The 15,104-nt window shown below is 46.8% G+C and overlaps 1 protein-coding gene across 3 annotated transcripts in view; it reads left to right on the top strand.

Moving 5' to 3' along the window:
- The window catches only part of ice2 (interactor of little elongator complex ELL subunit 2), a 129,518-nt gene that overhangs the window by 31,900 nt on the left and 82,514 nt on the right, over nucleotides 1-15,104 (top strand). For all 3 annotated transcript variants that reach the window (XM_072493097.1, XM_072493098.1, XM_072493099.1), the window contains one exon: nucleotides 11,632-12,538. In XM_072493097.1, coding sequence (XP_072349198.1) covers nucleotides 11,632-12,538 — 907 coding nt within the window. The remainder of the gene's footprint in view (nucleotides 1-11,631; nucleotides 12,539-15,104) is intronic.

Raw genomic sequence — 15,104 nt, 5'->3', positions numbered from 1 at the left:
TAACCCCTTCAAATCGTGGACATTAAGGGGCAATTTAACATGACCAATCCACCTAACCTGCACATCTTTGGACTGTGGAAGGAAACCGGAGCACCCGGAGGAAACCCGGAGGAAAATGAGGGATAGAAATGGCAAGATTAGGGAACCATGGATGACTGGTGGAATTGTGAGACTAGCTAAGATGAAAAAGGAAGCATACATAAGATCTAGGCAACTTAAAACTGATGAAACTTTGGAGGAATATCGGGAAAGTAGGACAAATCTCAAACGCGCAATAAAGAGGGCTAAAAGTGGTCATGAAATATCTTTGGCTAACAGGGTTAAGGAAAATCCCAAAGCCTTTTATTCGTATATAAGGAGCAAGAGGGTAACTAGAGAAAGGATTGGCCCACTCAAAGACAAAAGAGGGAATTTATGCGTGGAGTCAGAGGAAATGGGTGAGATTCTTAATGAGTACTTTGCATCAGTATTCACCAAGGAGAGGGACATGACGGATGTTGAGGCTAGAACATAGAACATTACAGCGCAGTGCAGGCCCTTCGGCCCTCGATGTTGCGCTGACCTGTGAAACCACTCTAAAGCCCATCTACACTATTCCCTTATCGTCCATATGTCTATCCAATGCCCTTCGTGTTGGCGAGTCACTACTGTTGCAGGCAGGGCATTCCACGCCCTTACTACTCTGAGTAAAGAACCTACCTCTGACATCTGTCTTATATCTATCTCTGCTCAATTTAAAGCTATGTCCCCTCGTGCTAGACATCACCATCCAAAGAAAAAGGCTCTCACTGTCCACCCTATCCAATCCTCTGATCATCTTGTATGCCTCAATTAAGTCACCTCTTAACCTTCTCTCTAACGAAATTAGCCTCATGTCCCTCAGCCTTTCCTCATAAGATCTTCCCTCCATACCAGGCAACATTCTGGTAAATCTCCTCTGCACCCTTTCCAGTGCTTCCACATCCTTTCTATAATGCGGCGACCAGAATTGCACACAATACTCCAAATGCGGCCGCACCAGAGTTTTGTACAGCTGCAACATGACCTCATGGCTCTGAAACTCAATCCCTCTACCAATAAAGGCTAGCACACCGTACGCCTTCTTAACAACCCTCTCAACCTGGGTGGCAACTTTCAGGGATCTATGTACATGGACACCGAGATCTCTCTGCTCATCCACACTGCCAAGAATCTTACCATTAGCCCAGTACTCAGTGTTCCTGTTATTCCTTCCAAAATGAATCACCTCACACTTTTCTGCATTAAACTCCATTTGCCACCTCTCAGCCCAGCGCTGCAGCTTATCTATGTCCCTCTATAACTTGTAACATCCTTCCGCACTGTCCACAACTCCACCGACTTTAGTGTCATCTGCAAATTTACTCACCCATCCTTATAGGCCCTCCTCCAGATCATTTATAAAAATGACAAACAGCAGTATCCCCAAAACACCATTAGTAACTGGACTCCAGTCTGAACATTTCCCATCAACCACCACCCTTTGTCGTCTTCCAGCTAGCCAATTTCTGATCCAAACTGCTAAGTCACCCTGAATCCCCAGCTTCCGTACTTTCTGTAGTAGCCTACCGTGGGGAACCTTATCAAACGCTTTACTGAAATCATATACACCACATCAACTGCTTTACCCTCATCCACCTGTTTGGTCACCTTCTCAAATAACTCTTAAGGTTTGTGAGGCACGACCTAGGGATGGATGTTTAAATATTCTAGGCCAAGTCGGCAGAAGGAAGTTTTAGGTATTCTAAAAGGCATTAAGGTGGACAAGTCCCCATGTCCGGATGGGATCTATCCTAGGTTACTGAGGGAAGCGAGGGACGAAATAACTGGCGCCTTAACAGATATCTTTGCAGCATCCTTAAGCACGGGTGAGGTCCCGGAGGACTGGAGAATTGCTAATGTTGTCCCTTTGTTTACCCCACGGAGACAGCCACCCGAGGTTGGGATCGAACCGGATCCCTGGTGCCATGAGGCAGCAGTGCTTACCACCGTGCCTTCTGTTTGCAACTCGGCATTGTCTCGAAATGCAAACAGTCTCGAAATGCAAACAGTTACAGGTGGTTGTGGCTCTATTACAATAACTCTGCCTTCAGACGCTGACATCATGTACAGATCCGCTAATGACAGGAAAACCGTACAGTCAGTTTCGCAGCACAGCGGAAGACCACTCAGTCCTCGGTACCTGGACCGACTCTTTGCTCCCATGCTCCATTACCCCAGCCCTTTCCCTCCCCTTCGAACATTTGGCAAATCCCTTTTTGGAAGTTAGGACTGGACCTGCACCTCCACCCTTTAAGGCAGCGTATCCCAGACAGTATTACAAATCTTGCATCCTAACCTTGTGCAGCTGCCTGCTGTCACTATCAATTTATTCATTGCATAAGAAATAGGAGCAGGAGCCGACCACTTGGCCCGTCAAGTCTACACCACCGTTCAGGACTATCATGGCTGATGTTGGGGCTTCGAGTCCACTTTAACCCATTAGAGCTCTCCATTGCCCTAATTCCTCGAGCCCTAATTCCTCGGTACCAGTCTATCTCAAAATATTCAACGTTGGAGCGTCCACAACTCTGAAGTAGAGAATTCCAAGATTCACGGCGCTTTGAGAAACACCCTTTAATAAACTTCAATTGTTATTTTGATTGCATGGACACCATGGTATCTTGCGCAGAAATTTCCTTCATCTTTTATACTGAAAATCTGTTGAGTGTATTCAGGAGGAATTTCTCATTCAGTATGTGGATGGACCGACTAGAGAGGGGGCAAAACTTGACCTCGTCTTGGGAAATAAGGAAGGGCAAGTGACAGAAGTGTTAGTGAGGGATCACTTTGGGACAAGTGACCATAACTCCATTAGTTTTAAGATAGCTATGGAGAATGATAGGTCTGGCCCAAGAGTTAAAATTCTTAATTGGGGCAAGGCCAATTTTAGTGGTATCAGACAGGAACTTTCAGAGGTAGATTGGGGGAGACTGTTGGCAGGCAAAGGGACGGCTGGTAAATGGGAGGCTTTTAAAAATGTGGTAACCAGGGTTCAGGGTAAGCACATTCCCTTTAGAGTGAAGGGCAAGGCTGGTAGAAGTAGGGAACCCTGGATGACTCGAGATATTGAGACTCTGGTCAAAAAGAAGAAGGAGGCATATGACGTACATAAACAACTGGGATCAAGTGGATTCCTTGAAGAGTATAGAGATTGTCGAAATAGAGTTAAGAGGGAAATCAGGAGGGCAAAAAGGGGACATGAAATTGCTTTGGCAAATAATGCAAAGGAGAATCCAAAGAGCTTCTCCAGATACATAAAGGGAAAAAGAGTAACTGGGGACAGAGTAGGGCCTCTTAAGGATCAACAAGGACATCTATGTGCAGAGCCACAAGAGTTGGGTGAGATCCTGAATGAATATTTCTCATCGGTATTCACGGTGGAGAAAGGCATGGATGTTAGGAAACTAAGGGAAATAAATAGTGATGTCTTGAGAAGTGTGCATATTACAGAGGAGGAGGTGCTGGAAGTCTTAAAGCGCATCAAGGTAGATAAATCCCCGGGACCTGATGAAATGTATCCCAGGATGTGGGAGGCTAGGGAGGAAATTGCGGGTCCCCTAACAGATATTTGAATCATCGGCAGCCACAGGTGAGGTGCCTGAAGATTGGAGAGTAGCGAATGTTGTGCCCTTGTTTAAGAAGGGCAGCAGGGAAAAGCCTGGGAACTACAGACCAGTGAGCCTAATGTCTGTAGTAGGTAAGTTGCTAGAAGGTATTCTGAGAGACAGGATCTACAAGCATTTAGAGAGGCAAGGACTGATTCGGGGCAGTCAGCATGGCTTTGTGCGTGGAAAATCATGTCTCACAAATTTGATTGAGTTTTTTGAGGGGGTGACCAAGAAGGTAGATGAGGGCAGTGCAGTAGACGTTGTCTACATGGACTTTAGCAAAGCCTTTGACAAGGTACCGCATGGTAGGTTGCTGCAGAAGGTTAAAGCTCACGGGATCCAGGGTGAGGTTGCCAATTGGATTCAAAATTGGCTGGACGACAGAAGACAGAGGGTGGTTGTAGAGAGTTGTTTTTCAAACTGGAGGCCTGTGACCAGTGGTGTGCCTCAGGGATCGGTGCTGGGTCCACTGTTATTTGACATTTATATTAATGATTTGGATGAGAATTTAGGAGGCATGGTTAGTAAGTTTGCAGATGACACCAAGATTGGTGGCACAGTGGATAGTGAAGAAGGTTATCTAGGATTGCAACGGGATCTTGATCAATTAGGCCAGTGGGCCGACGAATGGCAGATGGAGTTTAATTTGGATAAATGTGAGGTGATGCATTTTGGCAGATCGAATCAGGCCAGGACCTACTCAGTTAATGGTATGGCGTTGGGGAGAGTTATAGAACAAAGAGATCTAGGAGTACAGGTTCATAGCTCCTTGAAGGTGGAGTCGCAGGTGAAGAAAGCATTCGGCATGCTTGGTTTCATTGGTCAGAACATTGAATACAGGAGTTGGGACGTCTTGTTGAAGTTGTACAAGACATTGGTACGGCCACACTTGGAATACTGTGTGCAGTTCTGGTCACCCTATTATAGAAAGGATATTATTAAACTAGAAAGAGTGCAGAAAAGATTTACTAGGATGTTACCGGGACTTGATGGTTTGAGTTATAAGGAGAGGCTGGATAGACTGGGGCTTTTTTCCCTGGAGCGTAGGAGGCTTAGGGGTGATCTTATAGAGGTCTATAAAATAATGAGGGGCATAGATAAGGTAGATAGTCAACATCTTTTCCCAAAGGTAGGGGAGTCTAAAACTAGAGGGCATAGGTTTAAGGTGAGAGGGGAGAGATTCAGAAGGGCCCAGAGGGGCAATTTCTTCACTCAGAGGGTAGTGAGTGTCTGGAATGTGCTGCCAGAGGTAGTAGTAGAGGCGGGTACAATTGTGTCTTTTAAAAAGCATTTAGATAGTTACATGGGTAAGATGGGTATAGAGGGTTATGGGCCAAGTGCGGGCAACTGGGACTAGCTTAATGGTAAAATCTGGGCGGCATGGACTGGTTGGGCCGAAGGGCCTGTTTCCATGCTGTAAACTTCTATGATTCTATGAAAGTTGCCATTTCACTGATCTTGTGCAGGCATCAAGGAAATTCTGGGTCATGGTTAGTGATCAGGCATTGTGCAATATGTGAAAATGTATTGTGCCCTGTCTCTGCTAGATTATAGAACCATAGAACCCCTTCAGTGCAGAAGGAGGCCATTCGGCCCATCGAGCCTATGCCGACCCTTTCCCTATCCCTACAGCGCCCACCTAAACTTTTGCACACCGGGGTAATTTATCATGACCAATCCACCTAACCTGCACATCTTTGGACTTGTGGGAGGAAACCCACGCAGACAGGGGGAGAACGGACAAACTCTACACACTCACCTGGGTCCCTGGAGCTGTGAGGCAGCAGTGCTAACCACTGTGCCACCGTGCCGCATTATGTAATGCTTTGCAGTGTTATTTGAAAGCCAGGTCTGCTGTTGGTCACCCGTTCTCCACATGCCACATGATGGAAACATTCAAAATATCTTCTCAACGATTCCTGCTTCACATAACCTCCTCGTGCCGGTGCAATTGCATGGGATTACTTTCTTTAGCTGAAGGATATTTTTTCTTCACCGGTCCCGAGTCTGGGTCACTCAGTTGGAGCAATCCTGAGGCAATGGCTGGGCATTTCTTTGTGGGTGATTCACCATTCGACTTAATTGTTTTTAAATTTCATATAACCAAGCCCCTGTTTACCCAACCTCTGCTAGTGTTGTACCAAACAAGCCTCCTCTCACCCTCTCTTCATCTCCCACTATCAGCATATCCTTCTATCCCTTTCTTCCTTGTATATTGGAGGAAAATGTAACTGGTCTGATTAGTAAGTTTGCAGACGACACAAAGGTTGGTGGAATTGCGGATAGCGATGAGGACTGTCAGAGGATACAGCAGGATTTAGATTGTTTGGAGACTTGGGCGGAGAGATGGCAGATGGAGTTTAATCCGGACAAATGTGAGGTAATGCATTTTGGAAGGTCTAATGCAGGTAGGGAATATACAGTGAATGGTAGAACCCTCAAGAGTATTGAAAGTCAAAGAGATCTAGCAGTACAGGTCCACAGGTCATTGAAAGGGGCAACACAGGTGGAGAAGGTAGTCAAGAAGGTATACGGCATGCTTGCCTTCATTGGCCGGGGCATTGAGTATAAGAATTGGCAAGTCATGTTGCAGCTGTATAGAACCTTAGTTAGGCCACACTTGGAGTATAGTGTTCAATTCTGGTCGCCACACTAACAGAAGGATGTGGAGGCTTTAGAGAGGGCACAGAAGAGATTTACCAGAATGTTGCCTGGTATGGAGGGCATTAGCTATGAGGAGCAGTTGAATAAACTCGGTTTGTTCTCACTGGAACGAAGGAGGTTGAGGGGAGACCTGATAGAGGTCTACAAAATTATGAGGGGCATAGACAGAGTGGATAGTCAGAGGCTTTTCTCCGGGGTAGAGGGGTCAATTACTAGGGGGCATAGGTTTAAGGTGAGAGGGGCAAGGTTTAGAGTAGATGTACGAGGCAAGTTTTTTACGCAGAGGGTAGTGGGTGCCTGGAACTCGCTACCGGAGGAGGTGGTGGAAGCAGGAACGATAGTGACATTTAAGGGGCATCTTGACAAATACATGAATAGGATGGGAATAGAGGGATACGGACCCAGGAAGTGTAGAACATAGAACAATACAGCGCAGTACAGGCCCTTCGGCCCACGATGTTGCACCAAAACAAAAGCCATCTAACCTACACTATACCATTATCATCCATATGTTTATCCAATAAACTTTTAAATGCCCTTAATGTTGGCGAGTTCACTACTGTAGCAGGTAGGGCATTCCACGGCCTCACTACTCTTTGCGTAAAGAACCTACACCTGACCTCTGTCCTATATCTATTACCCCTCAGTTTAAGGCTATGTCGCCTTGTGCTAGCCATTTCCATCCGCGGGAGAAGGCTCTCACTGTCCACCCTATCTAACCCTCTGATCATTTTGTATGCCTCTATTAAGTCTCCTCTTAACCTTCTTCTCTCTAACGAAAACAACCTCAAGTCCATCAGCCTTTCCTCATAAGATTTTCCCTCCATACCACGCAACATCCTGGTAAATCTCCTCTGCACCCGTTCCAAAGCCTCCACGTCCTTCCTATAATGCGGTGACCAGAACTGTACGCAATACTCCAAATGCGGCCGTACCAGAGTTCTGTACAGCTGCAACATGACCTCCTGACTCCGGAACTCAATCCCTCTACCAATAAAGGCCAACACTCCATAGGCCTTCTTCACCACCCTATCAACCTGGGTGGCAACTTTCAGGGATCTATGTACATGGACACCTAGATCCCTCTGCTCATCCACACTTTCAAGAACTTTTCCATTAGCCACATATTCCACATTCCTGTTTTTCCTTCCAAAGTGAATCACCTCACACTTCTCTACATTAAACTCCATTTGCCACCTCTCAGCCCAGCACTGCAGCTTATCTATATCCCTCTGTAACCTGCTACTTCCTTCCACGCTATCGACAACACCACCGACTTTAGTATCGTCTGCAAATTTACTCACCCACCCTTCTGCGCCTTCCTCTAGGTCATTGATAAAAATGACAAACAGCAACGGCCCCAGAACAGATCCTTGTGGTACTCCACTTGTGACAGAACTCCATTCTGAACATTTCCCATCAACCACCACCCTCTGTCTTCTTTCAGCTAGCCAATTTCTGATCCACATCTCTAAATCACCCTCAATCCCCAGCCTCCGTATTTTCTGCAATAGCCTACCGTGGGGAACCTTATCAAACGCTTTGCTGAAATCCATATACACCACATCAACTGCTCTACCCTCGTCTACCTGTTCAGTCACCTTCTCAAAGAACTCAATAAGGTTTGTGAGGCATGACCTACCCTTCACAAAGCCATGCTGACTATCCCTGATCATATTATTCCTATCTAGATGATTATAAATCTTGTCTCTTATAATCCCCTCCAAGACTTTACCCACTACAGACGTGAGGCTCACCGGTCTATAGTTGCCGGGGTTGTCTCTGCTCCCCTTTTTGAACAAAGGGACCACATTTGCTATCCTCCAGTCCTCTGGCACTATTCCTGTATCCAATGATGACATAAAAATCAAAGCCAATGGTCCAGCAATCTCTTCCCTGGCCTCCCAGAGAATCCTAGGATAAATCCCATCAGGTCCCGGGGACTTATCTATTTTCAGCCTGTCCAGAATTGCCAACACCTCTTCCCTACTTACCTCAATGCCATCTAATCTATTTACCTGGAGCTCAGCATTCTCCTCCACAACATTATCTTTTTCCTGAGTGAATACTGACGAAAAATATTCATTTAGTATCTCGCCTATCTCTTCAGACTCTACACACAACTTCCCATCCCTGTCCTTGACTGGTCCTACTCTGTCCCTAGTCATTCGCTTATTCCTGACATACCTATAGAAAGCTTTTGGGTTTTCCTTGATCCTTCCTGCCAAATACTTCTCATGTCCCCTCCTTGCTCGTCTTAGCTCTCTCTTTAGATCCTTCCTCGCTACCTTGTAACTATCCATCGCCCCAACTGAAACTTCACACCTCATCTTCACATAGGCCTCCTTCTTCCTCTTAACAAGAGATTCCACTTCTTTGGTAAACCACGGTTCCCTTGCTCGGCACCTTCCTCCCTGCCTGACCGGTACATACTTATCAAGAACACGCAGTAGCTGATCCTTGAAAAAGCTCCACTTATCCAGTGTGTCCAAAACTTGCAGCCTACTTCTCCACCTTATCCCCCCCAAGTCACGTCTAATGGCATCATAATTTCCCTTCCCCCAGCTATAACTCTTGCCCTGCGGTGTATACTTATCCCTTTCCATCCTTAACGTAAACGTCACCGAATTGTGGTCACTGTCCCCAAAGTGCTCACCTACCTCCAAATCCAACACCTGGCCTGGTTCATTACCCAAAACCAAATCCAATGTGGCCTCGCCTCTTGTTGGCCTGTCAACAAACTGTGTCAGGAAACCCTCCTGCACACACTGAACAAAAAACGACCCATCTAATGTACTCGAACTATATCTTTTCCAGTCAATATTTGGAAAGTTAAAGTCTCCCATAATAACTACCCTATTACTTTCGCTCTTATCCAGGATCACCCTCGCCATCCTTTCCTCTACATCCCTAGAACTATTTGGAGGCCTATAGAAAACTCCCAACAGGGTGACCTCTCCTTTCCTGTTTCTAACCTCAGCCCATACTACCTCGGAAGATGAGTCCCCATCTAGCATCCTCTCCGCCACCGTAATACTGCTCTTGACTAGCAGCGCCACACCTCCCCCTCTTTTGCCGCCTCCTCTGAGCTTACTAAAACAAAGATTTGTTTTAGTAGGTAGAAGATTGTAGTTTAGTCGGGCAGCATGGTCGGCACGGGCTTGGAGGGCCGAAGGGCCTGTTTGTTCTTTGTTCTTTGTTCTATTCCCAAGATACCTGGGAACACCACCACTTGGAGGTTCCCCTCCGAGCCACTCGCCATCTCGACTTGGAAATATATATTTTTTAAATTTAGTGTACCCAATTAATCTTTTCCAATTAAGGGGCAATTTAGCGTGGCCAATCCACCTATCCTGCACACCTTTGGGTTGTGGGGGCAAAACCCACGCAAACCAGTGGAGAATGTGCAAACTCCAGACGGACAGTGACCCAGAGCCAGGATTAAACCTGGGACCTCAGCGCAGTGAGGCTGCAGGGCTAACCCACTGCGCCACCGTGACTTGTAAATATATCTGCTGTTCCTTCACTGTCGCTGGGTGGAAATCCTAGTGCTCCCTCCCTAACAGTGCTGTGGGTGTACCTACACTTCGGGCTGCAGCAGTTCAAGAAGGCAGTTCACCACCAACAACTTTTGAAGGGCCACTAGGGATGGGCAATAAATGCCGGCCTAGCCAGCGACACGGGATGTAAATTAATTTAAAAAAAATCTAATTTCCTCTCAAATGTACCTGTCAACTTCAACTTTTGTGAGCAAATTTCACCTCTCGTCCCTTCCTGGGTAAAGAGGTTTCTTCTGAATTCCTGACTGTATATATGAATTAGTTACTATTTATTAATGCTGTTATTTTGGGTGTAGCGTAATGTCATGGTTCTGGTCATGAAAGCAATAAATTTACAGTGCTGAAGGAGGCCATTCCATCCATCGACTCTGCACCGGCCCTTGGAAAGAGCACCCTACCTAAGTAACCCAGAAACCCCACCTAAACCTTTTGGACACTAAGGGCTATTTAGCGTGGCCAATCCACCTAACCTGCACATCTGTGGACTGTGGGAGGAAACCGGAGCACCCGGAGGAAACCCACACAGACACGGGGAGAACGTGCAGACTCCGCACAGACAGTGAACCAAGCCGGGAATCGAACCCGGATCCCTGGCGCTGTGAAGCAACTGTGCTACCGTGTCCCCCTGTTGTTGGGCTCGTAAACTGGAAGCTTGAACAAATCGGTGTCATGAGTTCAAAACCTTCCACAGCGGAAGAGGGAATTTAAATTCAGTTCATTGAATAAATCCTGACTAAAGAAACCTGGTCTCGGTGATGCTGGCATGCAACTACTGGATTGTTAGAAAATACATTCATCCAGTTCATTAATGTCCTTTCGTAAAGAATCCTTCCTGGGCCTGGCCGATATGTGACTCCAGGTCCACAGTAATGTCGCTGACCCTTAGTTGCCCTCTGTGATGGCTGACAAGGCGACTCATCACCATCTTCTCGAGGATACTTAGTGATGGGCAATAAGTGTTGGGCTTGTGAGCAGCACCCTCAAGCCCTGAGGGAATTTTAAAAAACATATGGCCCCTGGTTTTGGACTCCGTCGAAGTGGGCATGTCCTGTGCACATAAGTGCAATCAAACCCCTTCATAATCTTAAACAATCTTCACTAAATTACTTCTTTAATCTGAATCTGTGCCCAGATAAAGGAGCTCCAGCTCATTCAGCCATTGACTAGTTAAACTGCTTCAGTGGCGATAGTTGAGGGATTAAGTATTGGACAGTGTTGGAGAGGCGGGTGGCACAGTGGTTAGCACTGCTGCCTCACAGCGCCAGGGACCCGGGGTTGATTCCGACCTCGGGTGACTGTTTATGTGGAGTGTGCACGTTCTCCCCGTGTCTGCGTGGGTTTCCTCCGGGTGCTCTGGTTTCCTCCCACAGTCTAAAGATGTGCAGCTCAGGTGGATTAGCCATGATAAATTGCCCTTTAAGTGTCCATCGGTTAGGTGGGATAATGGGGATAAACCGGATGTGTGACCTATGTAGGGAGCTCTCCGAGAGGGTCGGTGCAGACTCAATGGGCCAAATGGCCTCCTGCACTATAGGGATTGTATGATTTTAAGACACTTTGGAGAACAGCCCTGCATGAGGTATTCCACGTGGCACAGTGACATGCCCCAATAGGATTGAAGCATCTGTTTGGTGTTTGTTTACAAATGAAAAGATTGTCTTTTTCATGAAGTCAGTGTATGTGCTAATTGTATAAATTGTTCCCAGTCACAGTGCCTGTTTTCTTCCCGTTAAATATAGGACTTCCAGTCCTGTGAGCACCAAAGAAATCTCAGCACCCATGAAAGCAAAGACTTTGATCTCGCTGCTGACTTTAGTGAACTGGAGACATTTGGATCAATTGGTCACGGTTCGGGAACCCAAAAGAGCGCGGATGCTCGTAAACGCGCCTCATTTTCCAGTCCGCCCCCAAGGTGTCCTGCAAGAGTGGACGATGGGAAGGAGGACGTTACTGAGGGGAAATCAAATTCCTTGGAGATAACCAAAAAAATCATGCAGGAGAAACGACTTAACGTCAGACAGTCCAAAGATGACCAGGGTGGCGGATCGACCGCCGAAGAGACTACTGATTGTGAGGGAGGGTGCAAGTCAGATCAACAGGAGACTGACTCCAAGGACAAGGGAAGCGGTGAAGGAGGCAGCGATACATTGCTGGACACAGATTCGGACAAAGTGGCCTTCGTTAAGGAGTTGGTTTCAAAAAGGGCTGGCAACGTGGTTGACAGCGATTCTGATGGTGAGCGGCTGGTGATTGACACAAGTGACATGGAAAGCACTGTGAAATCAGTCCCGAGCGATTCAGGATCCGCCAGGGGTCCCAAAGACGATATCCCAGACACCCCTCGATCGCCATCTCCTGAACCAGTCGCGCCCAGCAGCCAAGCACAGAAACCATCTGGCCCAAGGCGAAAAAGAAAGGCGGCTAAACCCCTCTCGGAGGAGCTTGACCCGGTTGGGCAGATTCTGAAAATGCAGTGTGAACTGTTAAAGCCAAGTTGCAAACGTCCGGTGGATCAGCTGCGAATCACCCAAGAGCAGAACTCTCCGCGCGTCAACCCAACCGACAGTAATCCCACCGCCAAGCACAGCGCCACTTCATTCAAGAATGTACCCGGCTCTTGGCACACGCCACCCCAGAACACGAAACGTAAGAACAGCAATGTCCTTTGCGTTAAATCTATTTCTTTGAGTTTATCTTTAAAGTATTACATTTAATGTAGCATTAAGGAGGAAGAGGAACTTCATGACGTTAATTCTATCTGCCGATTGGCAATTTCTAGTGTCCCTGCTCTCTCAGAACAGGCAAAGCAGTTTGTTAATTCGCTGTTGAGATCTTGTGTTGTACATGAGGAGTCCAGAGACTGGATCTTGGCGGACAAGTACACAGGTCCCTAAAGGCAGCACTTCCAAGTAGACAAGGTTGTTAAGAAATCATATGGAATACTCTCCTTCATTGGTATAGAATATAAAAGTAAGTCTATAATATTGGAATTGTATAAAACACTGGCGAGGCCACAACTGGAGTATTGCGTGCAGTTCTGGTCACCACATTACAGGAAGGACGTTATTGCTCTGGAGAGAGTGCAGAGGAGGTTTACAAGAATGTTGCCAGGGCTAGAAAAGTGTAGCTACGAGAAGAGATTAGATAGCTTCTTTGGAACAAAGAAGGCTGAGGGGTGACTTGATTGAGGTGTAAACAATTATGAGGGATGTGATAGAACAAAGAACAAAGAAACGTACAGCACAGGAAGGCCCTTCTACCCTCCAAGCCTGTGCCGACCATGCTGCCCGACTAAACTACAATCTTCCACACTTCCTGGGTCCGTATCCCTCTATTCCCATTCTATTCATGTATTTGTCAAGATGCCCTTTAAATGTCACTATCGTCCCTGCTTCCACCACCTCCTCCAGCAGCGAGTTCCAGGCACCCACTACCCTCTGTGTAAAAAAACTTGCCTCGTACATCTCCTCTAAACCTTACCCCTCGCACCTTAAACCTACGCCCCCCCTAGTAATTGACCCCTCTACCCTGGGAAAAAGCCTCTGACTATCCACACCGTCTATGCCCCTCAATTTTGTAGACCTCTATCAGGTCGCCCCTCAACCTCCATCGTTCCAGTGAGAACAAACCGAGTTTATTCAACCGTTCCTCATAGCTAATGCCCTCCATACCAGGCAACATCCTGGTAAGTCACTTATGCACCTTCTCTAAAGCCTCCACATCCTTCTGGTAGTGTGGCGACCAGAATTGAACACTATACTCCCAGGTGTGGCCTAACCCGTAACAGCCTCCCCGAACAGGTGCCGGCATGTGGCGACAAGGGGCTTTTCACAGTAACTTCATTGAAGCCTATTTGTGACAATAAGTGAATTTCATTTCACTAAGGTTCTATACGGCTGCAACATGACTTGCCAATTCTTATACTCAATGCCCTGGCCAATGAAGGCTAGCATGCCGTATGCCTTCTTGACTACCTTCTCCACCTGTGTTGCCCCTTTTAGTGACCTGTGGACCTGTACACCTAGATCTCTCTGACTGTCAATACTCTTGAGGGTTCTACCAATCACTGTATATTCCCTACCTGCATTAGACCTTCCAAAATGCATTACCTCACATTTTTCCGGATTGAACTCCATCTGTCATCTCTCCGCCCAAGTCTCCAAACAATCTAAATCCTGCTGTATCCTCTGACAGTCCTCATCGCGATCCGCAATTCCACCAACCTTTGTGTCGTCTGCAAACTTACTATTTAGACCAGTTACATTTTCCTCCGAATCATTTATATATACTACGAAAAGCAAAGGTCCCAACACTGATCCCTGCAGAACACCACTAGTCACTGCCCTCCAATTAGAAAAGCATCCTTCCATTGCTACTCTCTGCCTTCTATGACCTAGCCAGTTCTGTATCCATCTTGCCAGCTCACCCCTGATCCCGTGTGACTTCGCGTTTTGTACCAGTCTGCCTTGAGGGACCTTGTCAAAGGCCTTACTGAAGTCCATATAGACAACATCCACTGCTCTACCATGCTGCCTCTCACTAATACGTCCATTTGCTTCCAAATGGAAGTAGATCCTGTCTCGAAGAATTCTCTCCAGTAATTTCCCTACCACTGACGCAAGGCTCACCGGCCTGTAGTTCCCTGGATTATCCTTGCTACTCTTAAACAAAGGAACAACATTGGCTATTCTCCAGTCCTCCGGGACATCACCTGAAGACAGTGAGGATCTAAAGATTTCTGTCAAGGCCTCAGCAATTTCCTCTCTAGCCTCCTTCAGTGTCCTGGGGTAGATCCCATCAGGCCCTGGAGACTTATCTACCTTAATATTTTTCACAAAGTATTCATTTAGTACCTCGCCCATTTCCTCTGCCTCCACACATAGATTCCCTTGCCTGTCCTTCAGTGGGCCAACCCTTTCCCTGGCTACCCTCTTGCTTTTTATGTACGTGCAAAAAGCCTTGGGATTTTCCTTAACCCTATTTGCCAATGACTTTTCGTGACCACTTTTAGCCCTCCTGACTCCTTGCTTAAGTTCCTTCCTACTTTCCTTCGATTCAACACCGGCTTCGTCTGTTCCCAGCCTTTTAGCCCTGACATATGCCTCCTTTTCCTTTTTGATGAGGCCTACAATAACTCTCGTTATCCAAGGTTCCCAAAATTTGCCGTATTTATTCTTCTTCCGCACAGGAACATGCCGGTCCTGAATTCCTT

Source organism: Scyliorhinus torazame, chromosome 30, assembly GCF_047496885.1.
Source record: "Scyliorhinus torazame isolate Kashiwa2021f chromosome 30, sScyTor2.1, whole genome shotgun sequence".
NCBI classification, from domain to species: Eukaryota; Metazoa; Chordata; class Chondrichthyes; order Carcharhiniformes; family Scyliorhinidae; genus Scyliorhinus; species Scyliorhinus torazame.
Note: the sequence above shows the minus strand (reverse complement) of the source record. Positions and strands in the feature narration are given on the sequence as shown.